Raw genomic sequence first — 25,779 nt, 5'->3', positions numbered from 1 at the left:
TCATAGGTAGCTTGTGACCCCAAAACTGGTTCGTCAGTTCGTGACCCGCCCTGACCCCGATCTACTAACCGCCCGGTACCCATTGTCTCTTATATTCTGTGTGTGCCACAATTTGTAAGAAACACTTGGGCTTTGACAGATGGCGTAACTTACTTACGTATGTCCTATTGAGCTTTGGTGTTTGATATAGAAATATGTTTAATGGCAAGTAATTGCTGGTGGTAGGATATATTTTATATTCGCACGGGTAGCGACCAGCGTAAACATGTGTGTCTCGTTCCGGGATCAGCTTGTGTATATCCGGTTCCAAAAGAGAATCTCAATAACGAAACAAGTAAAAGGATTAGTATTAGCTTGATCAGAATTAATAATTACAAAAATCAAAATATTTTAAACACCCATTGGAAAACTGCTGTCAATTGTTGTTTGCATACTGCATTGGACATAAAAATCGATGAAATAACAAGAACTTCATACGAGCTGTTGTCTCAATTAATTAAAAAGTCTATAATGATTGCTAACGTTTACGGGAATGTTAAACATTATGATAAAACGAGTGATTTTATCGCAGTTTTTGTATTTGAAAGTTCTCCTGACGTTTCGTCGACATTGCAGCTTTATGGGACGGACTTCGCCAAAAACTCTGAAACCGAAACTAAATACATTACAATATAAAAAATCTAAACACAGTGATGGATGTTTTATACTTCATGATTGACCCATAAAAATAGGGACTGTAGGGCAACAAGGCTGTAATTAGTCATCTACATCCTTTCCCACCGCTAAAGCTCACACATTACGCCCCAAATGATAGCGCTATCGGTCGGATAAAGCTCGTATCTGTAATTGAAATGTGTTGCTGTGACAGTCAAGTCATGCGTGTGCGCAGTTGCATAAGGATAGCCGGCACAGCGCCGCCGCGATCTAATCTAAATAGTTACATGCGAAATTAATGCACCAAATTTTGACAAAGGAGTGACAATGCGGAACAACCATGCTGGCTAGATATGCCAGCTGTCATAAGCTTTCGTGTTTGACGTGGTATTGTTCAAAAGTCAGGCCATGTGACAGCTGTGGTTTCATTTTTAAATTAGTATTTTTGTTCGAGATTTTTAGTATCCCTCAGATCATGATACTCCAATATTTTAGTAGAAGAAATATATTTAATGTTGTACGTGTGTTTCCGTTGTATTACTGTAGGTATGTTTGGATACTGGGTGGCGTTGAGGCTATATATTTTGATACATATAATCGAAACTATTAAAGATCTTGGTACTTTAGTGTTTTCAATCTTCCGACCGCCCTCAAAATTTCATTATGAGTAATGAAAATCTTACAAAAAGATAATTCAATACCAATTACTGAAACCTCCAAAATCAATTCCACGCAAACTGCAAACAATTCAGAACAAAGAAGTTCCGCAAAAATCGATTGCCTAATCAATAAAATTGGTTCATTTGCTAGCCATTGTCTCTGCCGGTGCCCCGAGCTCACAAATTAATGATATTACCGTCCGTTGGGACACCGATTGCGCTCAACCACCAAGATTATCATCTGCGGCTTATCTAACGACGATTACCATTGTCATAGTAAATGAACTTTTGTTTCTATCGGCCAGTATTAAATTGATTTACGCTGACCGATTTTGGAGAATCGATAATCGATAAACAAAAGTTTTTAACTACTGGCCGGTTATAAATTATAATCGTTGGCTTTAAGATAAAGAATTAAACGTATTTTGTGTGGCATTAAATATTGCGGAAATCTTGTTTATAATAACTGCATTTAAGAGTTGGTCTAGACTCTATAGAATATTAAAAATCGATTAAAATTACATTAAATAAATAACAATTAAATATGAGTCCGGTCCGGTTTTACTGATCAATTCATCTGCGCACAATCCCGTTTATACAACCCTAAACAATCAAATTTCGTGATATTTATAAACTTTCCAAACTAAACAACAAAACCGACGTTTTCCAAAAAACAATACAAACAATAGATTTGTTCGGTGTCTAGAATTACAGTACGAGTATCGTGATTGCACGCTTAACTAAACTGAACAGTTTCCACGGCGATTTTTGTAAGGATCAAATGTTTTTGTATTAGTTTTTTGTGGTAACTGTTTCATTCAGGAGCTGGTAGCGGAGGCTGCGTGACCGACGCTCGGTATCAGGTCACGATGTGATGCCCGATGACCTGCCCTGTCTCCATTACATCAGTTTTATATAAGTTTTTACGCAACTGTCTTCCGTTTTAGTTTTGGGCCGTTGCTTCCCTAGTATTATAATTGTTTCGTGTTTTCATACTTATAATAATACCGTTCTACCTTGTCTATTCAAACTCTCCGTAATATTAAATTACAGTTACGGACGTACTTAAATAATTTCGTATTGGCTCATGTAAACCTCGAAGCATCCTAATTTAATAACTCGACCTAATATATGAGTCAAAGAATGTCTCAAATTTTACCCCTATAATTACTAGTAAGAGACATTAATCTCGCAAAGTTCAAGCGTCCAAGAGAAAACACTAATAAAAAAATTATGATCATTGTTTATACTGAACACACGTGGTATACTGAGCACTGTAATGTCGTCGTATACTAAACACTATAATGTCGTCGTATACTGAACACTATAATGTGGTGTACTAAACACTATATTGGCGTAGTATACTGAACACTATAATGTCGTGGTATATTGAACACTGTAATGTTGTGGTATACTGAACACTATAATGTTGTGGTATACTGAACACTATAATGTGATATACTGAACGCTGTAATGTCGTGGTATACTGAACGATATAAAGTCGTGATATAATGGACACTGGATGGATCATCCGACCTCCGACACGGAAGGCGTCACGACCTCACAAAAACCCTCACAATGAGCTCGTGATCCAGAAACACCCCATTCATCTGGGAATTGTGCGTGTCATTTCGCGCTCGGACGGTCGAAGTTCAGTATTGTGGGAAAACATTCTTTTTATAAATTTGAAACGTCATCTGTGGGGCTTTTTTTTTAAATTAAAAAAAAAACCCCAGATGACGTTTCAAATTTATAAAAAGAATGGGCTTCAGTGGTTATTTGTTTTACTCTTTGTACATAAGGCCTTTCTATGTCTAGTTTATCTAAACGATTAATGTAATAGCTGTAATGTAATGGAACGCATGATGTAACTCGGCTTTAGATAAGAAGATAAGGTTAATGAAAAATAGTACTCCGAAAGTCCGCTAGGGGCGCTGTATATGTTTTTATAGAATAATCATATTTTTTTCCATAAAAATGCTTGTATATTCACGCGTTAAAAATTGTTTAAATGCTATATTAGAGGAACTCTATTTTTTAGAGTCTCCATAAAATAAAATTAGAATACTTGAACCCAGATATGAAAAGTCTATACTAATGCTAGATGAATACCAAATTAGGGTTAAATTTAAACATAAATATCGCTTCACTTTTATTGCATTCAAAAAAATTATAAACGTGAATAACAATTCAGTATTACAAAGAAAAATATTTTTTACATTTTTTAGTGTTTTTCTTCACCAATAGATGGCGCCACAGTAGAATTACATCGCGCTATGGTTTACTGCACGGCAAAAGTACTAGTAGTTTCGGTCGCCATCGAAATGTTAACTTTGCGCAGAGGCAATATCGTAACCAATGAGGTTTATCCGAGGTGCGATTATTGCTAGTTGAAAACTTTACCAATACCCCGCCGTGTGGACGTGAAATACCGTCCGCTATGGCAATTTTTGGAAGGCTGTAATGGCCTCGTAACACCAGAAAATATTCTAATAGTCAATGTTCTATTCGAAGTATGCTATTAAAAGACTTCTCACTGAAGTTTAGTAAATTTATTATAAAGAAACGAGATAATGGGATTAGGGCGCTCACAGAAACTCTGAAGCTTGTTAACGCCCTCTATCGTCATTTAGCCGATTCTACGCTAAACTTACACTCTAGTTTAGAAAATTAGAAGCTGTAGAGCTTTTGTCATCACACTTTTTAGTTTCGCGGAGAAAGTCCTTATTACTACCGCTCAGCCTTCGTGGGGGGCGACTGAGCGGTTATGCTGGGGTAACCGTGCCTTACGGCCCGGCGTTGAGCCGCCCGGATTTGATGGTGACCTTCGGGCGACCGCCGGGCCGAGTCCCTAACCCTATATACAACTTAACCTATGCACGGCCTACCAGCTAAAACTCCGCGGTGGCCCTCTTCGGCGCATTAGGGACGGCTGCGGGCTTCCTCTGACGTTGAAGTGTCTAGTCTGCGACCGCAGCCGCCCCTGCGCGGTGCCGCCTTGCGGCCCGTCTCCTATGGGGGGGGGGGCTCAGAAGCCCCCGCGCACCGAAGGACGCCCTCGGCGTCTACGGCAATGTAAGGCCAACAGCACACTGCCGTCCATCCCGGGGGTCAACCGAAAGATGTGCAAAAAATGCACAAACATGCACTAGGGCGAACAGCCCCCTGCTGCCCGCCGACGACCCCCTTCGTGGCCCCTATTAGTCGCCTCTTACGACAGGCAGGGGATACCGTGGTGGAATTCTCCAAACGCCCCCATTCCACAGGGCGGTTGTCATCACACACTAACGTTCCGTCTTGTGTCTACAATCTGCCTACTCAATTTTAATTCGTCGATTTGACTATAATTTACTACTGGACTAAGAAGATATTCCAAAGTTTATGGTTTTGTGCGTACTATAATAATACATATAAGGACTGGCGCAAATATATCGAAGCGCAGCGAAGAAATTTTTTTATTGTCAAACTATTTTCGACATTGTCTTCAATGAAATAATATTCAAACTCTATTAACATTACACATTTCATTACATTGTGTTAATTAATTTTGAATATTATTTCATAAACAATTTGAAGACGAAGAAGAAATATGTGAAGACAATGTCAATAATAGTTTGACATTAAAAAATTATCCTTAATACTTTTGTTTACTTACTTATCGTAATGCTAAATGTATACCAATACATTTTAGATTAGATAGTCAACCTAATATGAAGCAAATTTTCAACAAATATTTTATATTATCACATCTTCAATAATTATGCAGTACCTATATGTAATATTCTAAAAAAAAATATTTAAATACATTATGTTTACGACCAGTAATCGATACAAAGCACTCAAAATAAATGACCGTATCGAAGAGGATTAAAAATCGATACTCAGACGGGGATTACGTTTTGAGACAGATTTAATAATGTCACCCAGGTACGACATTCACACTCGAGTGAAAGTGAGGGGTTTATTAAAATCGATTCGGTAATCGATAAATAAACGATTGTACGGTACGCATAATCGTATTATCGATTCACGGGGGGTCCGCACACGCGTGCCAATTGAATGAGTTTTCGATTAGTGTTAGTGTTAAGTGTGGCTTAAATTATTTTTTGTTAAGCAGCGGCCACATGTTAACAAAGTAGATAAAAGATGTGAAGTCGCCAGTCATTCCTGTTTACGCATAAACGATTCTAATAGAAAAAACACTCGATAAAAAAATACTTACACGTGCCGAGTAATAGACTCAGTAACAATGAATAACATTTTTATTAGTGGATTGTGGCTTTTTATTTTAAAATGTTTTTTTTTATAAGGCCGATGTCCGCGTCTCGCGCTACTTTTTACCGTCATAAGGAACAAAACGTTTAATAGAATATACTTTAATAGGTATGAACGTGCCCTAATAGATCGCTTATCAAACAAAACGCAGATCAAGGCTATGAGATTTCGGAATGCATTATTACAGTAATTAGTTGTCTTAGCGGATTGAAATGGTAATAAAACAAATGACAGCTGATTTGTTTGTACAAAACATTGGCTAATTGCTGTACAAAAAACATGAATTATAAAACGTTAAAATCAATCAAACCCTTGCTTATCGAAGCGTAAGGACGTTTCAACCACGACTGAAATTCGAGATGGTTCTCTCGATGTTTCAAATTAATATTTGCCGAATTTAGTTTAATTTGTGGTTTCTGGTATGCTTAAGGAAAATGATTATTGGTCCATTTTCCTGTGTCTAGTGGTGCAGGGTCCATAATACCCAATTCCTGACGGCTTCCCTTTTTGTAGAATCTAATTATCATTAGAACGATTTTGAGACCCTATTTATGCCTATTATTACTCATATGTTGTGTCGAGTTCCCTTTAGAAAAAATTTCACCTTTCGCCACTGGTGTTAATCTCTACATAGTATAAAACAAAGTCGCTTTCTCTGTCGCTATATCCCTTTGTATGCTTAAATCTTTAAAACTACGCAACGGATTTTGATGCGGTTATTTTTAATAGATAAAGTGATTCAAGACGAAGGTTTATATGTATAATAATATCCATTAAATAGTGGAGAAATACTGTTATTTTGTTATGTTATACCCGTGCGAAGCCAGAGCGGGCCGCTATGTTTTTATATAAGGTTCACAGTTTTTCTGTAGTGTATTTAGTATCAGCATTGCACCCGTGCGAAGCCGGGGCGGGTCGCTAGTAATCTATAATTTGCATTTTTTATTCGTTTTCAATTCACAGTTGTAACACTACCGCCATATTTCAGAAAACAGTCCAATCTATATTTCGCGTTTCACCCTACATCTTATAAATTTACAATAACAAATACGTCATTGACATCTGCCATAACCCTTGCGATAAAAAACCTGTTTCTATATATGAAATCGAATTGCATACCACCCCGACCCCCATTAGTCGAAATGTACTTTTAACATTTGAATACAATTTCACGTTGTTGTGAACTGTGCATTGTGATCACAATTTATGCAATTACGTATTGCATGGTCCTCGGAATATAGGTAACCTAGAATAGGTCATAATACCTAATATCCATAGCTGTTTGATTTATTTGCGAACGTCAATTTGACCGGCAAATATTGTAATAGCTTGAGTTAGATTAATGGACTCAAAAATTATTTAAGTAATTGAAAAGCTATTAATTGTAAGTTAAAAATCTACTAATCTTTTTGAAGTTTTGGCGCGTTAGGGAAAAATTATGAGAATTAATTTTCACGATGCGCGCGCACACCGTCACGAAAAATCGATACTATAAAATTAGCTAGTCATTAGTTAATTATTACATTATTATATATGTAATAAGTGTACAAATAAATTAATAACATATACGAATACTAATTATTAAAGTCCGGAAAAATTTAATTAATTTATGATATTTAAATAAAAATTATTTAACTAATTAATGCGTTATAATAATCATTTTCTTTCAATGTATTAAATACCTTTTTCTTTTTTTTTATTTGAATTTGACCAAGTCTAATACAATTTTTGATTCAATACCGATCTTTATGAAGAAGATACTGTCTATGTTTATCGCTTTATATTTATCGAGGATAAAATTACCTTAAACGTTTTTATACAGGCATTCAAATGACTATTTTTAACTGTTGGTTGGACAAATAAATATTATTTAAAAAAAAAATGGGTAACCCTAATATTTGTAACAAAATGTGTTTTAATTACAGTATCGGCTTCCCCATCCGACAATAAAGCCGGATACATTGAAAATGTTGATGAGATTTTAAAAAAGGTTAACATTTAAGCGCCATACACATCAAAGGATACGTTAAGTGGGTGATTTTAATACTGTCCAATCATCATAAGTTGTAATTTGGCCGGTAAGTAGCGTCAAAAACGAAATTTTTGTTAGGGTTGTCAGAATTACAAGATAATTTAGAAATTATCATTACAAATACTATGAAGTAAAGTAGTAAAAAAATAATATAGTTTTAATTATTTTGAAAATTACGTAAATAGCGAACATTCTCTAGATTTTGTTGGAATTAATTAAATGACTAAAAATAGCTGCTAAAGATGTGGCTTTTTCCTACCCTAATGTTTGTGGTGTTTTATGACAAGGCTCAAGCTCCAAGCCACTGGTAGTTAAAGATTCAAAGTAAGGAATCTCTTCACAATGCGTACTACATTCAGCAATACTGTCTTCTGCATCTGATCTGATACACACCAAATTGAGAGCATCCGGACAGAAACGATAATCAGGACAATAATAGCAGAGTCCACATCCCACATGTCAGTAACCTCGTGTGAGTTTAAATATTTAAACATTTTGTCTTTTTCATTTAAATTATTATTGTAAATACTGTAAACGTGACAACCCTGTAATCGCGGCTCTGTCAAGCCTGGAATGTTGAGTCAGTAGCGCCGGCGGCGGTCGCATAGGGCGTTGCATTACTAAGTTCTGTGTGCAGTGTAGACTTCGCCTTGGATATCCTAGATACGGGCCTGGGGCATCATAATGACAGCCATTAAATACCGGGTCATGTTATATTTAGTTAGTAGTTTAGTACGTAAATCAATTTCTAGGCCAGTTTGGTCTACGGCTGAAAGTTTGTGGGTTTGATTCTCAAAACTCTTAAGTTTTTTCAAAACGACTATCAGGAGCAGGTAGTGTCAGTGCATTGTTCATTAAATTAAGTAAAATTTTTCTGTAACATTTTTAAAAATATCTTGGTTCGATCTCACAGAATAGAATACGAGTGGGAAGGTGGGGATGCCCTGTATTACGCAACAAACTTCAAAACACTCATCACGCATTTATCCCCGAAGGGGTATGCACAAGAGCAACCAGGGCACCCACATTTCGCCAAGTGTATTCCGCCCCATGATGCGATAAGAGGCGAGCCTATCTCCATATTGGGCACAAATTCCAGACTCCGGGCTGGTACTGAGCAGAAAACTCAAATATCCCTGCCCGACTCAGGATTCAAACTCAGGACCTCAGAGCGCTGCCGTACCGCGCATGCAGTACTACGCCACCGAGGCAGTCAACAAACTTAATTTATTAATTATAATTTATCATAATTTCAGGGTATTATTGAGTTTATTGAATTATCAATACGTAAGGATACGACAGCAGTGTTACTTGCCACAAACTCAATGGGCAAATTGTATATACTTAAAAAAAAACGATTATGAGAATACAATAAAAATAACAAAGGCCGTTCTAAGTGAAATTCCATCACAGAATTCATGGCACAACACAACTGCACCCTTCAAACTTGAATGGGCAGACCATAAAGGGACAAGAACCAAAAAACGGTCAGATCGATGCGTAGACGCGCGCGGAATGCAACCGGTAGCCACCTGGATAATCAGTACAAAGGACGCGTGAAATAACATCGTTCATAGCATCACGCTACACTCGGGGTAGGCAGATATGTAACACATCTCCAGCTATCACGGACCATGTAATAAAGGTAGCATATTGCTGTATCGATACTGATCAGGAAGACTTTCCTGTAGTACCAGAAAACGGCTAATTAAGGCTCATAGGTCTTACCACTCTACGCGGATGCTGCTAGGGAACATTAAAAATCAGAAGCGGGCATTGAATCAATTGGGATTATCCAATATCAGTCCCCCAGTTCCTTAATTAGAGTGGTGTCAGCGTTTGCTAAGACGGGCGTTGGAATGATCTAGTTTGAGTAATTTATGTACGCTGTTATAAAAGCTCCACGGCCGCTGCTGACCGACACTGCAGCCGCCAAACTCCATTATCGCAAAACACGCTATAAGATGGGATTTCATCCCTTCTACCTAAATGTGTTCCTCAGTGTACAATTTTAAAATGATTTTGTATCTCTAACATCTTTGTAGATCTAGCTATTTCTTGTGACATTAACAGTTCAATACGACTTGGACCATCAAGAAATAAGCCTGATACATTATTAAAATCAAAGCGTTGATAATGCTTATGATATTGTATGCTTATTTTGAACGGCATTTACTAGGGCTCACAGGTTTTCTTTTTCACCACACATACACGGGTGCCTTTTATCACTGATTGGGTAGGCAGAAGCGCAACTGTTGCACTCACTTTCCGCCGTGTGTATTCCGACCCATGTTGTGATAGAGATTAGGGAGCGAGCGTATCGCCACATCTGTCACAAATTCTAAGCTCCAGGAGCAGCTGAAAAGAGAAACCAACAAAAAATCCACCTTACCTATAGTATAAATGTAACAGTAAAGTAAACTCTAGGATATTGTTAGCGCTAAGTGCAACACTCCAGTATACCTAACAGATTATTTAAAAAAAATCGCATTACGTCAACATACCCTGGACGTCGTCAGCAAACACAGAAGGAAAGCAATACGAAGCTGGCGCGTGATTCATTCGGTCTGGTTATTGACAGACGCGGATGGCGGCGTAATGGACCGATTGATTTACGATACATATCGATTACGCAACGATTAAATCGATTTTAATCGATTCGTTGCCAGATCGATGGTCCTGTGCCCCGCGGCGGCGTCTAATCCGGTCGTTTTGTCCCTAATAACATGCTAAATGGTCGTTTAGCAGGATTTTGAGTGATCAATAGTTCACCTAAGTACATTAGTATTTTAATTGTAGTTTGTAGGTAATATTTTAAAGCTTTGAGTGGGTGTTGAAATAGTTTGTGGTAAATATTAACTGATCAACTGGCGATTCGATGAACAAAATGTGTAAACATTAAAGCTAAGGAAAGCTTTGCCTGTTGCTATCTTTCATATTTCGTGAGGATGTTACTGTGTTGAAAGAGCTTCGTCATCTCCAATATTGGAAACAGCGCAATTAGATTGGCTCGGCTATGTAGTACCATACCGCTGTTATAACCATGTGAAATCATCTTTCCTGATTTGATGCGCAGGTATGTTGCAGATACCTCAAATATCTGTAATTCTCTATCAATTCCCTTGAAAGCAGCAACATCATCTGTATTTTAAAATAAAACAAATAGAAAAATAGTAGGTACTACAGATATTCAAAATATCAACAAAGCTGCTAGAATTCTAAATTCAAACTTCTGAGAATGCCGTTTAAATCGTTTAGGTAATCCTCGACAACTAGAGCTTGCCAACGCCACTTATAATACTCGACAATTCAAATTGTACGCAATCTTCAAAGCTGATTTGAGACGTACATTTTCATATCAAACCATCTCGACGGTTGAAACACCCGCATACCTACGCATATCAGGCACATTCGTTCGGCTACCGACAACCCGCGACGCGTTTTACGATTATCTCATCCCTTTTATTTCTCGTTTATACCAGTTTGGGATGAATGTCTAAATCTCGCTGTATCACCAGACGACAGCCGTGGCGACAGCGTACATGCCTCGCTGATAAACGCGCATCAAATGGAAACAATTTGGCACTTGTGACGATTTATCGATTCGCCGATGTCATTTGCATACGATGTCTCGCTTCCGAGAATTGATAATCGGTTTAGAAGGAAAAATTCAACATTAACACTCAATAAATCTCGCGTTTTAACGATGCTAATAAAAATAACAATATATTGTCTATGCTATTTGATAAAGTTGTTTGGAGTTTGCTAATGTCTAGCATTTCGTAAGTGTCGAGGTCCGAGCTGTCAGTGGACGCGGTTCGAGCTGTAAGCAATGAGATTGATACGGTGGGGTCTTCGACACTCTAAACGGAGCGAACACATTCGGCACGGGCCAACCGGCAGGTAATTATTTTAAGTGTCAATAAATAATAAAGTTGGCCGCGCGCCGTTGAGTGCTCGTCCATCTCTCTTATCTCAATTCTTAATGCGCCTCTTTGGTGTTGTTCTTTTTTTCTCAAATTTTATTTCCTTTTATGTTTATGTCATCCAGTGAAAGGTTAAATTCTGTGTTGACAGCATGAAGGTTTTATGTTTTAATCTGGGCTTTATGGTCGTTTAATCGGATGTATTAGAGTTCTCGGCGCGTTTATTTCTTTTTATTGTTATAAAACCTTATCTATTTTATGTTCTACCGGGTGGGTAAAACGGTTTCTGTGTTATACCTTTTAATATATTCAATCTAAAATATTTCAGTGGGTAATAAAATGCGAGATACGCTTCTGAAATTGACAAAGCAATCTAAATAATGGTACGTTAGGTAATAAATCATAAGTGTAACAAGTGGACATGGTTTTGTTGTGTATCCGAACGCAGTGGTCCATCGATCACGGCACGTTCCAACTTTGAATTTATGTTACGTAATTGCGGTGCGTGCGGCGTGCGCTGCGCTTGCGCACATTGCCGACCGATGCCTTGAACGTTGCGTTGTTTTTGAACGATTAATGCCTTGATATCTCTGTTAATGCAGCGCAAAATGCATGTTTGTTATTTGCTCACAAAACGCCGGCCGGGAAATTTATTTTTGCAAAATTGTGGGAATATTTTTCTGTCGTGGACTTTTTGTAAGCGTTTTGATCGGACCTCATTTATGCTGTTAGCTAAAGTCTCTTAGATTATATTCTACTTTGCAAATACGAAAGATATTTAGATCTTTTATAAACACGAATAACTAGATTGTAATAAAATTTTCCTTTACACTAATAGATTATTCCATGAATGTTTATACGCAAAACTAGACGATTCTTTGACTGCGTATAGCAGTAGTCTTATTTTTTTAATTCATATCTTCAAGTTGGTATTTTAAAGTACACCTATATGGATAGTCACCAGCATTTTGTGTATTTCATTACTAAATTGTAAGTTGTTATTGTTGTTCATATTTTAAATATCATATTGAGTAATGTTCTACTTTGTTTATTATTAAGTAATGTTCAATCATCAACTTGCCGAAAAAAACATTAAAAGAAACCTCAACAAACATAACGTAAATTCCTAAATGCAATACGTTGTTAACTCAAGCTTAAGAGAATTTTAACGTGCCACGCCAAGGTTAATCGAAGTTCACGTTGCGGTTAAGTTAGCAAAACATCTCGGCGGTGGGTTAAATTAGTGTAATCTTACAACGCTGTCAAGGCGACGTATAACGTATAGGGCGTGATCACCGTGGTACACGTTGTTCGATGAATAAACTTAAACGACGTGATGGTTGCTCGAAAATTGACTTTTTTGGTTGCTCGCAATTATTTTTTTAACGGCCACTGTTAAGTGACCCTTACGTCTGATGGTAAATGGAGTGGGGTCCAATAGAATGTCGACTGAGATTACTCCTCGACAGTCGATACGATTATGCCGGCCTGTTGGAACTGGATACACAGGCTGATCTCGGAACGCGACACTCTTACGTGGGACACTATGGCGGGTTTTAACACCTTGTGTACATTGGTCGCGGTCCGCCTTATGCCTTCTTCTATTTAGATAGTATATTTTTATAGCGTAAAGTAACAAACGAGTATGTCGCTCTCCCGATTTTAAGTGATTTTTAAAATAGAATATACCAATAGCTTGCGAAGCCTTGCTGCCCAATAGCTGTGGAACCAGCCATTCAGTTTGTATAGACTCAGCGAACTCTAATGACTCTCATATTTCAAATATGAAATCTTCCATCCTGTTTTATGACGTCATTAAGAAGATTTGTCTGAAATCTCAAGAGTGCCCTTTTCCTTAGTGTTATTAATTTTTGCTCTTTTGAAAATACTATATAGAAAAGTCTATTCTTCCAACTACTAACCAGGATTTGGTTAATATGATTATTTTTAATTATTTTTATAATACCAAATATCTACCTACAGTCAGCCACAGAAATAGCTGAAACTAATCTTTGGTATCCCTATCAACAGTCGTTTTTCGATCGCTAATGTAAACTTTAAATGGTTAACTTTATTTTAGTTAACCTTTTTAGTTTCGACTACAATCGAAATATTATTTTTTCTGTATCTTTATTTTAGACACAGAAAAAATAATTTTTCGATTGAAGTCAAGTGTAGAAGCGCTTTGAAGTATTGAATTTGTTGAGCTACTTCTGTATCTGACTATACCTGTGTCTAATAACATTGTACGATGAATTTGAATCTAGAGTTTATATTACAAGGCATGCGCCGGTCGGCGTGTTGAACAAAAGGCTAACTGTTAAACTACGTCTCACTTGCATTGATGAGGCGCTTATTCCCAAGCGTTCGACATCACACAGGATTTATTTACTTGCCTTACTTTCAGGTGAATACCCTTATTGTCTATTTATTCAAGCCAATTAATTGCACTGATTTTTAACAAAGGTCTTAGTTCGAAATTTTCCATTTTGAAGACCCGTCCAATGATATTTTTTTCCCGTGTTTCGCTATCATGTGGGGGATAAGTCACTGGGCAGGAGTAGTGTGTGTCTATAAGTGATGACCAACTAGGAATCGGCCCGTCCAATGTTATTAATTTGTAGCAATCGAGACGAAGCGTAGACGCTTTAAATATGATAATTTTCATCACTGCATTATGATATGAATCGGGCAAAGAGATATTGGGTTTTTCTACTCATCCCTATCAAATATAGGATGGAATACACACGGCGAAAAGTGGGTGCACCTGTTGCACGTCTCCATACCTCTTCGGGGATAAAATGCGTGTGTGTTGATTTGACGTATTTGATATAACACTATACTTTAAGATATGCCATGAGGAGCGTTATTCACATAACCACCATTACATAAGGCATTTGTGGCCCGTTTTGTAATAAGGCTAAAATATCAAAATAAATGTATTAAATTAAGAGTAAGCGCATCTAAAGCAGGGTTTCTAGGTTTATGTTATACGTATGGCCCGCTTTAAGATTAATTTTGCCACCTTGTAGCCCTTGCCTACCAAAAGGTTGCCGACCGCTGCTATAAGGTAAAAGTACAACTCAAACGCAATCCACTGTAAATCAGTACAAAATTGCTATCGAAAGGATTATATTCAGTCTAGTTAGGTTAGTTTATAACATCGAGTTATGAAATCAAAGTGTGTTACACTCTTGTTACACCCACGGGCCGACTTAATCAAATGATTTGTGCATGGGTGGCTTTCGAACGCGATCCGATTTCAGCTAGATTACATTTTTATTGTGAAATTTATGATGGCGCGGTGAACGATCGGTTCGTATGATATACTAGCTTTTGCCCGCGGCTCCGCCCGCGTTATAAAGTTTTTCAGGCTAAAGTTTTCCGTTATAAAAGTAGTAGTTTCCCGGGAGCCCATGTTCTTCCCAGGGTCTCAAACTGTCTCCATACCAAATTTCATCTTAATACGTTAGGTAGTTTTTGAGTTTAACACGTTCAGGCAGACAGATGCAGCGGGGGACGTTTGTTATATAATATATTTTTTAGAACTTTTTAAGAGGATTAATCCCGTCATACATCATTGTTGCATAACTTTAACCGTTTACGCAGCGCACGCAACGGAAGCTCTCAAAACTAATAATTTTTCCCCGTTTTTGCAACATGTTTCATTACTGCTCCGCTCCGATTGGTCATAGCGTGACGATATATAACCTATAGCACTCCAGGAACAAAGGGCTATCCAACACAAAAATATTTTTCAGTTCGAACCGGTAGTTCCTGAGATTAGCGATTACTGCTCCGCTCCTATTGGGCATAGCGTGATGATATATAGCCTATAGCACTCCACGAACAAAGGGCTATCCAACGCAAAAAGAATTTTTCAGTTTGGACCGGTAGTTCCTGAGATTAGCCATTACTGCTCCGCTCCTAATGGGTATAGCGTGATGATATATAGCCTATAGCACTCCACGAACAAAGGGCTATCCAACGCAAAAAGATTTTTTCAGTTCGGACCAGTAGTTGCTGAGATTAGACATTACTGCTCCGCTCCTATTGGGTATAGCGTGATGATATATAGCCTATAGCACTCCACGAACAAAGGGCTATCCAACGCAAAAAGAATTTTTCAGTTTGGACCGGTAGTTCCTGAGATTAGCGCGTTCAAACAAACAAACAAACAAACAAACAAACAAACAAACTCTTCAGCTTTATATAATAGTATAGAAGTATAGATTATGCATATGAGTATTTCTCGAAATAAATGTACACAATGAAAATGTATTAACTCTGCATATGAGTATATCACAAAATAAATGTACGTAACGAAAAAGATTTTACTTTTTTTTGTCTTAATATGTACATTTGTTATCGCACATAATATGTATTATAAATGACTCAAGACAAATAAAAAAAAAACAGATGAGAATATTTCGGAAAAAAACATTTTCGTTACGTACATTAATTATGAGAAATACTCATATGTATAATATTTCATCAGGTAAAAAAACCCAGTCAACAATTTTTTTGAGCCGACCCAGGATTCGAACCCAGGGCCACCAATCTTTGTACCGTATACGCATTACAACTACGCCACGGGGCAGTCAAACAATTTAATCTGAACATAAAATAAAATTATACTCCATTTTCGAAAGCACCACCAATAGCCCCCTAACATTCAGTAATGCCTCTAATTAGAGAGCACACTGTCGCCAGCAGCGGCCTGTCATCACAGCCAACCGGCGCCACCGCACCGCGCCTGCCTTGTCATCAGACGCTCTATGAGCATTTATTGCGTCACAACCTTGCTTGCTCTGAAAGGTGCGGATAGGTTTCGAACAACGTAGAATTCACTAGATAGGTCTCTTTTATCTCAGTGCCTAGGTTCCATCATTTTTTGTAAATCTTCCACGAGTCAACAGTGCATGTGTTTGAAGAACACTAGCTCGATTTACATTATACTACTGCACTTCCATTCTCGCTACATTCCCCGTCCTACCTTCTAATAATTCCGGCGCACGTGCCGACGAATTACAGTAAGAGATCCCATAATCGTCGATGATCTCCATCCTTCCCCAGTGGTCGACCTGAGCCGAGATTCATAACCCTTTAGCCAGTTTCCTCATGATCACCTAATTTCCAACGGTCACGTTGAAAAATAGCCAGCGTATATACAAAAGGGAGATTTAATATCAAACCATGATTTACTCAATGAATCACAATGAGCACGCATCTAACATTGGTAAGGGCAAAGTGGAATTACATTTAATTACCTGCCCACCTGCCCGCGTTGAGAAGCTCATTCCCACAGACTGTGTAATGCGGTTGAAACGCTGAAGGACGACAGACGGATCCTAGCCGTGACATCTGTAATTATGCTCCGCGCCCTGACCCGCTTCGCGGAGTATCGCGAACGTAAATGTTAGATTGTGTTTCTAATATATTTTGTTTATTGTGTTTCGTGTAGTTTAGCTGGGTAGTATCGGCAAGCTATGGTAGTTTGTGGTCTCACCAAAGCTAAACTATTTGTGTTTCCAAACTGGCCAATGTTTCCGAAAATGGGTTGTTTCAAAACTCCGGTTAGACAAATAAGTGCTGAAACGAGAATTTAAAACAGTTTCGTTTCATTTCAAAATTTGTGAAGATTTTATGCCTAGGCGGAAAAGAGTTGCTAGATACAGACAACTCTCGTAAATTTAGGTAACTTTGGTTCAAAGCAAATTTAAACGCTTCAATCCCTTCTTGATTATAGATCTCAACTTACCTAGACTGCTTGTTATCAATCTTCATAGCATTGTCCCGCAAACAAGCTTATAGTTCAGCGGATACTAAATGATGTCTCCGGCCTATAAATACCCACAATACTAGTAACATCCAGGACACATTGTCGACCTTAAACGAAAGGAATACATAGTTAGGCAAGAGAAAAGAGTATTTCAAATATGTAAATCTACGACTATTAATAAAATAATGTACTAAATCATGCCCGACTGTACTCCGACTCCGACTGTACTGCCCATCAGACACGTATCGGGCCGGCAGGTGCGTAATGGCGTCGTTCACGTCTGCACATCTCGCGCTGGCTGCGATGACGCGTGACGTCATACCATTTAGCGCGGAGCACGCACTAATGAATCATTTCGGTAATAACCTAGTTAACACGCGTTAAACTGCACAAATTGAGCGTTAATTCTGTTTATTAAAGTTTGGTTTAAATTTTGAGAGTTTGTAATCGTCTTTGTAGATTTTATTTGAATAGAATTTACATCTGTATCTTCGAAGAACCGAAGAGGTAGACAGAGATGCAACCATGTTAAATGTTGCAATTTTAACAATTGTTACAACAGTTACTTCGAGGTTTAGTTTTTGAAACTTGTCTTAACCCAACTCCTTTGTTCGAGCAATCCGTTTCACCTTTTGTTATCAGTAATGTTGCCAGAATAAAATATATTCTACAGTCACCAATTTTACGTTAATTGTCGCAGAGCTCCGAGCGTCCAGTCGAGGAGAAGCCAAGCAGCGAAACGAGCTACGTAGTGGGAGCGTGGCCGCAAGCCAACCCAGGTCACACGGGGTACTTGACAGTCGCTACGTTACCGCCCAGCTTTGTAAGAAGTATGTATCTCATCTTTATAAGAAACTCCCGCCCTCACAGCCACTACAACCCCCGTAAGTCAGGATCAATAGTAGCACGCATTATGACATCGAGCATTATGACTGCCTCGGTGGCGTAGTTCTACTGCATGCGCGGTATGACAGCGCTCTGAGATCTTGGGTCGGACAAAGTGATATTTGGGTTTTTCTGCTCAGTATCAGCCCGGAGTCTGGAATTTGTACCCGATATGGCGATAGGCTCGCCCCCTATCACATAATGGGACAGAACACACTTGGCGAAAAGTGGGTGCCATGGTTGCGCCTCTGCATACCCCTTCGGGGATAAATGCGTGATGTTGTGTATGTGTGTGTGTGTGTGTGTGTGTGTGTGCGCGTGTGTGTGCGTGTGCGTGTGCGTGTGAGTGTGAGTGTGAGTGTGTGTGTGTACTCTTCATGTAAGTAACCATAGCTTACATGTAAAAAATATAAAACAATTTTTTTTTTATGACATTAATTTTAAGATAATTTAATCAATTTCAGGTAATTCAAAGAGAGCTAAATTAGAAACAAGCGAAGATAAAGCTGCAGAAACGAATGCTGGAACCGCAAGTGAAAATATTGACAATTCTACATCATAAGTATTATTATTTAAAAAAAAAATTGTATTGACATGAAACAATTTCAATAGAAATTTACTTTTATTTTCATTTTCTATTTATCCCTTTCATGCTTTTTAAAGAGCATGGCCTATCCACCCTTTTTAGTTCTTAAGCCCTTGATATACTTACCGATTCGGTACAACCAACCGTCGAATATCTAAAAATATATGATTGGTCAGGTACACACGTAGTTCAGAAGCGTAAAGGTGTGAAACAAATTTTAAAAATGTGTTAGTATGACACTTCAAGAGGTGGTAGGTTTCTCATGCCCTATGTGTATAGTCCGATTAAATTAGTATCGCTGCAATGTCTATTTGTGCCGCCAAGCAGCATTCTTCATCGGTGTGTTCTAGTTTAACGTATGTAAAAAGTATTTAATTTATTATTTAATCATGTAAAAAGTATTGTAATTGGAAAGCATTTTTAGTTTATTTAAAAAAGGTACACCAGCATATACTTATACATAAAGCTCAGATAGCTAACTTAGTTTAATTGGCATCGATCGGCTTTATAGTTGTACACGAACCATATTATAAGATTATTGTGGCTGATATAGGGATTTTTCATTACGTTTCTAAATGAAACCATATAAGTATTTGTCTTAATGAAAACAACACTACCACCGTAAGGTATTCTCCATGTAGATGTACAATCATACAACCATAAAGCTATCTCGTCTCGTCTTAAAAATGTGAAAAAGAGGTTTTAGAAAATAAAACAATAGTATAATGTATATTAATATTTTATTACGTATAGATAATCTAATATAATAATATTAAACTACAAATACATTGTGAAATATGCATTTTCGTTCCTTGTAATGTTTATCGCAAGCGACCGACTATTACCAAAATACAATATCTAAAGACATTTTTGAACGAATAACTATCAAAATAAGCTGATAAATAAAAATCAGTCTATATTTAGAATACGGAATTCTAGATCTAATTATAATTCTAAATTCGGTCGATTGCAAACCAAAATAAATAATTCTATTATCGCCCCTTCATATTGGAAGTGTGAGGCAGTGTATAATTTGGCAATAAAATCCAGACAACTTTAAAACCTATCACAGTAATTATAAATACGCCTGTGGCTACAGATATTTTATCTTACTCTGATTACATCTTTTACATTTAATCGTATCGTTCGCAGACATCCCTTACATTATTCTATAACTATTCTAAATAAGAATGAAATTGAAAGCGGAATACTCTGATGGAATGACGTTGAATTTGTACATCAATTCCATTTGTGAAATAATTTGCCCATTTTTTATCCACGACTGGCAAGCCTGGCAAGAGCCGGCTTATACAAAGATACCGGGCTTTTAGGTGAGCGCTTTAGACGCTTGCAACCCTTGAAAGTTAAACGACCTAAGGGCAAAGCATTAACAAGCTACGAACCTCGGCTTTGGACACTGGGATAAGACATCAACGTTTAAGAGAATTTGTCTTAACAATAAAGATATTATCGATTTAGATTTTTGCACAAGTATATTCAAGCCTCTGATTGTAAGCGATGTATTCTTCCTCTGAGTTCGGTTCTGTTTTGTCTTCGACTCAAATTATTTAAAAAAAATAATGTATTATTTTTATACATGTAACAAAATCTAAATATTTCAATTCTAGAGTGTGTCTACCGTCAGTAACACGTTTTAATTAGCCTTTTGTCACTATTATAATTTTACATCTTATTTATATAAGCCGTAAATTTTCTACAACCGCAATTCAAAGTATTATAAATCTTTGTAAAATTTAAATGAGTGCCAAAAGTATATTATACCCTACGATGATAAAGCTAACTTTAGCCAGCCTGATTTTATAAAAATCCATTCAGGTGTTACTTGTTACAAACACTCAAACATCTCAAACCTTTAAATTTTTACATTAATAATTATTATTGGTTAGTTAGTACACAGTCTAAGACTGGAGAAATATATTTGGTAAGCACAACGACAGAATTAATTAGGAACTTCAGTTACTTTTCTATTTCGAACAAACTTACTATATGCTATTGACAAAATTTCTGACAAATGTCTATTAGTCTAACAGTATAAAATGCTCTATTGTAGATAAAATTGTCATGCAAATTGTACACTGGGTTTGATAACTGGGCAGTGAACAACTGTTAATTAAATTTTATTTCACACAATTTTCATTGTCTATAAAATAATTCCTAAATTGCATACCTCAAAACAATATCAGTTCTAAGTTAAAAAATATTAACAATTTAAAAAATGATTAATTTATCGAATCGAAACTATTTTTCGTATTTTATCGCAATTTTTTAAACGTTTCGAAGACTTTATAGGCTTCTTGGTGACGCGACGGATTGAGGTATTACCCGTCCGAAAAGCCCAAGTTTCGATTTTGATGTCGCGAAAGCAATGAAATTATTATATGTTATTTCGCTATCAAACATTCACGTAAACAGAAAATCATTATAGTTCATTTATTAAGCATTTAGAAATTACATTTAGCCGTGTAGTGCCGAAAAACATTTAAATAATCTTTTGTCTATTATGATCTGACCCGAATTATGCGACACAATTACAATTAGTGAAATAACGCTTATTAATGGTTTTTGGTAAGAATATTTAAGAACCTAATAATATAATTCCAATACATTTTACATTTTGACTAGGTTCTGCTACGAGTATTAAAAATTTGAATCTTACTATTCGAGATAGGTAATTTAAATAGTGCAGTATTCTAGATGATGTTACTTAATACAAGGTATTGTCTACGCAATTAATTAAATTCTAAATATTTAGTATAGTATATTGTTAGGATTTAATATTATACTACTATAATTTATATTAATTACATTATTTAAATTTTTAATTATTTGTTTCAAAGTAAATGCCAAGTACTGGCTTAATCGACGTTAAATATCACGCCTGCTCAAAAACAATAGCAATGCTATCCAGAACTTTGAAATACGCAGTACTGCATGCTAGTGCACTATGCACGTCATGTATCACTTTAGAATTCTTATAATTTGACTGTGGCAATTTTATTATAAACTAGCTTTCGCCTGCGGCTTCACCCGCGATTTTCTTTTTCGGAAGGAAGTCACGCTATATATCTACTCGCATATGTCCTTGCTTAGATCTCAATCTACATACAAAATTTCATCGAAATCTGTTTGGTAGTTTTTTATTTTATCGCTTTCAAACTTTTTTTTATAATAAGTAAAGATATTAAATGGGTAGATCGTCAATTTAATACATGTTTTAAGGCGCTATAGTTTACGTGGTCTGAATTAAAATTGTTAAAATAAGACTATTAAAATTTGAATAACTTCTGTGGGGATTGGATTTTATAAGAAATATTTTAAAATAACGGTTATGCTCGACATATATTTTAAAATAATTCTTAAAAGTAAAAATAACATTTTGAATCAGAGTTCATTTTACGTAAACTTCCGTATGCGTGTATTTTAATTACGCCCGCGTATTTGGAGACAGTAATTTAGTTGAGGCTGAGGCTAGGAGGCCTTCGACATAATAATTTGTGACGGAATCGTACGCTTCAGATCCCGGGCGTCAAATGTCGATGTGTGCTTGATGTGTGCTGGTGTTAAATTTAATCACATGCTAGATAATTAGTTCTTATATTTTACTAAGACTTTCTTGGGCTTCTTAAAACAGGCCCCGGATTATCTTTTAATGTCAATGTCACAAAAACGTCTCGGTATAATTATAGCTTGGTCAAGTTTCTTTCCAATATTATGTAGTGACAATTTATGTCAAGGAAGTATATGTCAGTTTATTACGTCAATACGACGGGTCAGTAACCACTTTTAATCAACGTTTCGTTTATAAATATTTATCTAAAGTCGCTGAAATCTGTTTTGAGTTGAATAGTAGGCTTGGCGGGTTTGGCGTCGAACACTGGCCTCTGCGCTTGCGCCTTGTTGATGCGCGTGTTCGCTTGATTCGCCTTTAGAGCGCATTCCAGTTTGTTGCGCAGCTCGGCGGACTGCTGCATCATTGTTTTGAATTCCTGGAATGAAAATAATGGCCATAAGACATGTCGAAAATTTTATCGATTTTTTTAAAAGACGGGTAGTCTGCGCACTATTTTTATTTTACACTTAAATACTTGAGGTATTGATAATTTTAAATTGCAAACACGATTTAACAATTTCTACACAATTTTTCTTCAAAATCAATTCATTAGACAAATGTTAGATCGGTACTTTCAGTATCTATACATTTTTAAGTACATACCTGCGGATACTTGGGACCGACCCTAGTGAGCCACTGCAGCGCGAACTCGTGCAGCGCGCGGACGTGCGCCGGCGCGCGGGACAACTCGCTGCTCTCGCGTAAGTACGAGATCACTATCGGCACTAGTAGCCACAGGAGCTGGATACCTGGAGGAATAATGTCATGTATTTCCATTATTTTCTAAGGTTTTTATTTACGATGTGATCAAGGCGATTTGTAAAATATTGATAATTTAAAGGGAATTAAAACTGATATTTCTTACCCTTTGTAGTGTCTTCTAGGATACGAAAGCATGAAATTATAATTCATTATTTTAATATTTTTTAATAAAACACCTGTAGGGGACTTCTTTATCACCATTGTCGTTGTCAGATTTACTGTTGGACAGTCGTAATGAGTGGTAACAGGGTGGTGGGATTATTAGTAAAAAGGCTAGCACATGCGTGCGGATCATTTCTATTTTTTTTTTGGGTACAGACCCTGCACTCAACACTAGGGGAAACAGCGAAAGGGATACTAGATTCCCCCAGTTTAGCGACTGTAGAGGCATGGGGGGAAAGTAGGAAGGGATAGTTGGGAAGGAAGCATGGGGAAAACTTAGGAACCATCTCAGGATGGGCAGAGGGGAAAGGGAAGGCAAATATATTATATAATTTGTACATACAACCATGAGGTATCCACACTTAACTGTGTGCCTAGGGCCGCGGCCAATGTCCCCCTGTGCATGGGCGTGCATTCGGTGTGGAGACTGAGCGCACAAGGATCACCTAGCAGGAGGGGAGGCCGGGGGATATCGTTGAGTGCAGCTAGTGCGGGACGTGTGTGGGTCATGTGGAGTACTCACGCGCTGAGTGCGGCGCGGCGTCGAGCAGGTCGTCGAGCGCGGCGAGCGCCGCCAGTGCGGCGCGCGTGTGCGCCATGTCGGCGGGCCGGCGCGCCGCCGCCGCGCGCGCCACCACGCGCGCCGCCAGCCCGCGCGCCCACCACGACACGCGCGCCGCCGCGCCGCCCGACCACACCGCGCGCAGCACCGCGCAGCACCGGGCGAACACCTACGCACAACAACGTATGTACATCAGCGGCGAATGGTGAAATTTTCCAAAAAGGAGCCCAACACTTACTTATATGCGTAATGTGGTCTGAAAATTGAATAATCATAATTAGATTCGACATAAAGGGGAGAAATTGGACTGTATGTACCCTTCTCCACTGATAAAACATACTTTGCATCAAAACAAAGAATAATCTCACCTCATTATCACTGGTCTCGAGGCACTGCCGGAAGTGGTTGATGCAGGGATAGTGTAGCGGCGCTACGGGCTCGGCGTTGTTCAGCAACACCGCCATCGCGCGTGCGCCCGTGATCGGATCTATACGTTGCTCTGGATCGTCTGCGAATGTTGTATTGCGATTTTAGTAGAAAATTAATATTAAAGTAAAATTAATTATATAGTTATTATTGATGATTAGAAGTCTATAAGTTACCTTTTTCGTTACGCTAAGTAATGATTGAATTAAATTAAATGAAACTACAATTATGTTCACTAATTATCTGGCCCATCCATTCAGATTTTCTGGCACATATTCATTCTATACTATAATCTAAGATGGTTCGTAGACTTATTAGAATAAGTGAATTGGACTATTGAATATTGGACTCACCGCTCTTGACCCTCTCGACGAGTTTGGCGAGCGCGCTGTGCAAGAGTCGCGCGTGGTGTTCGCGCGTGTGGTCGTGCAGCGACACGGCGCGACACTCGGCGCCGCTCTGCAGCAGCAGGATGCCCGCGTCCGCCACCGTGCTCGACTCCTTGCTCTCGCGCAACACCTCCGTCGCCAGGTACAGGATCGTCGGCAGGATCGAGAGGGCGCCTGTGGGGAAAATACTCCGTTTATGTAAACAAACCTCATTGATATCAAAATAAAAATCGACTAAAGTATTTTTATTAAATTGTTCAAACTAACCGCCCTTTTCAATATACGATCTCAATTGCTTTTATCGATACTTCTCAAAATTGTATAAATCGCAACAGTCTTTTTGACATACTTACATATGACTTTTCGATTGGTGTATTCTCGATATCGGATCAAAGAATAAGCTAAGGATCGTTCATTTAAAACAATTGTAAGAGTACTCGTCCAATATATTAGACACGTATGTGTCATTAATCCTCAAACAATACTTAAGACAAGTACAAAAACTTACCATGAGGACTCGTGAGAGTCGGCAGCAACGCCACCGCAGCCAGACTCTTGACCAACAGCGCATCTCCCTTGGGCCCTGTAGCCCTGCGCTGGGCGGCGGGTCGGGCTCTTCCCGCGGGCGCTAATGCCGGGGTCCTTCGAGCCGCGAGCCACACGCACGCCTCCAGGCACGCGAACACTACGGACTTGCCGGGGGGCAGGTCCCCCGTAGGTCCGCCTTCTCCGAGGGTCTGTACCGCTGCGATGGCTGCGGCTGGCGCGCTTTCTGTTGATGACTCGTCGGGCGCCAATTCTAAGGCGGATATAATTAAACTGCATTGTCACACAAATTATTAATCTGAAGATTAAACATATAACCAAATATTAAGTAAATTCTGTCCAACATCTAAAAACTATTTATCTAGATCCCTCCAAGAAATAAAAGAAGTTTTTGAGACGAACGCAATAATTCGAGACTATACGACTTAGAGATTAATTCGGCTTATTCGCTACTGCCTAACACTAAGATAATAAAAACATCGACCTATATCATTTTATGCAT

At 38.0% G+C, this 25,779-nt stretch overlaps 2 protein-coding genes and 1 non-coding gene across 3 annotated transcripts in view; 2 read left to right on the top strand and 1 right to left on the bottom strand.

Moving 5' to 3' along the window:
• Window positions 1–18,844, top strand: part of LOC119193789 (tRNA (adenine(58)-N(1))-methyltransferase catalytic subunit TRMT61A-like) — a 38,280-nt gene extending 19,436 nt beyond the window's left edge. The window contains exons 3-4 of the mRNA XM_037447511.1: window positions 18,029–18,158; window positions 18,678–18,844. Coding sequence (XP_037303408.1) covers window positions 18,029–18,158; window positions 18,678–18,775 — 228 coding nt within the window. The 3' untranslated portion in view covers window positions 18,776–18,844. The remainder of the gene's footprint in view (window positions 1–18,028; window positions 18,159–18,677) is intronic.
• Window positions 3,643–3,781, top strand: LOC115454020. The gene has a single exon (XR_003939620.1). It is a non-coding gene; the product is annotated as a U4 spliceosomal RNA (small nuclear RNA).
• A 678-nt stretch (window positions 18,845–19,522) lies between the features above and the next one.
• Window positions 19,523–25,779, bottom strand: part of LOC115453184 (HEAT repeat-containing protein 5B) — a 29,629-nt gene continuing 23,372 nt past the window's right edge. Inside the window, exons 34-39 of the mRNA XM_037447510.1 lie at window positions 25,240–25,530; window positions 24,696–24,905; window positions 24,285–24,424; window positions 23,878–24,085; window positions 23,034–23,179; window positions 19,523–22,806 (exon numbers count right to left, since the gene is read on the bottom strand). Coding sequence (XP_037303407.1) covers window positions 22,630–22,806; window positions 23,034–23,179; window positions 23,878–24,085; window positions 24,285–24,424; window positions 24,696–24,905; window positions 25,240–25,530 — 1,172 coding nt within the window. The 3' untranslated portion in view covers window positions 19,523–22,629. The remainder of the gene's footprint in view (window positions 22,807–23,033; window positions 23,180–23,877; window positions 24,086–24,284; window positions 24,425–24,695; window positions 24,906–25,239; window positions 25,531–25,779) is intronic.

The sequence above is a fragment of the Manduca sexta genome, chromosome 6, assembly GCF_014839805.1.
Source record: "Manduca sexta isolate Smith_Timp_Sample1 chromosome 6, JHU_Msex_v1.0, whole genome shotgun sequence".
Taxonomy (NCBI): Eukaryota; Metazoa; Arthropoda; class Insecta; order Lepidoptera; family Sphingidae; genus Manduca; species Manduca sexta.
Note: the sequence above shows the minus strand (reverse complement) of the source record. Positions and strands in the feature narration are given on the sequence as shown.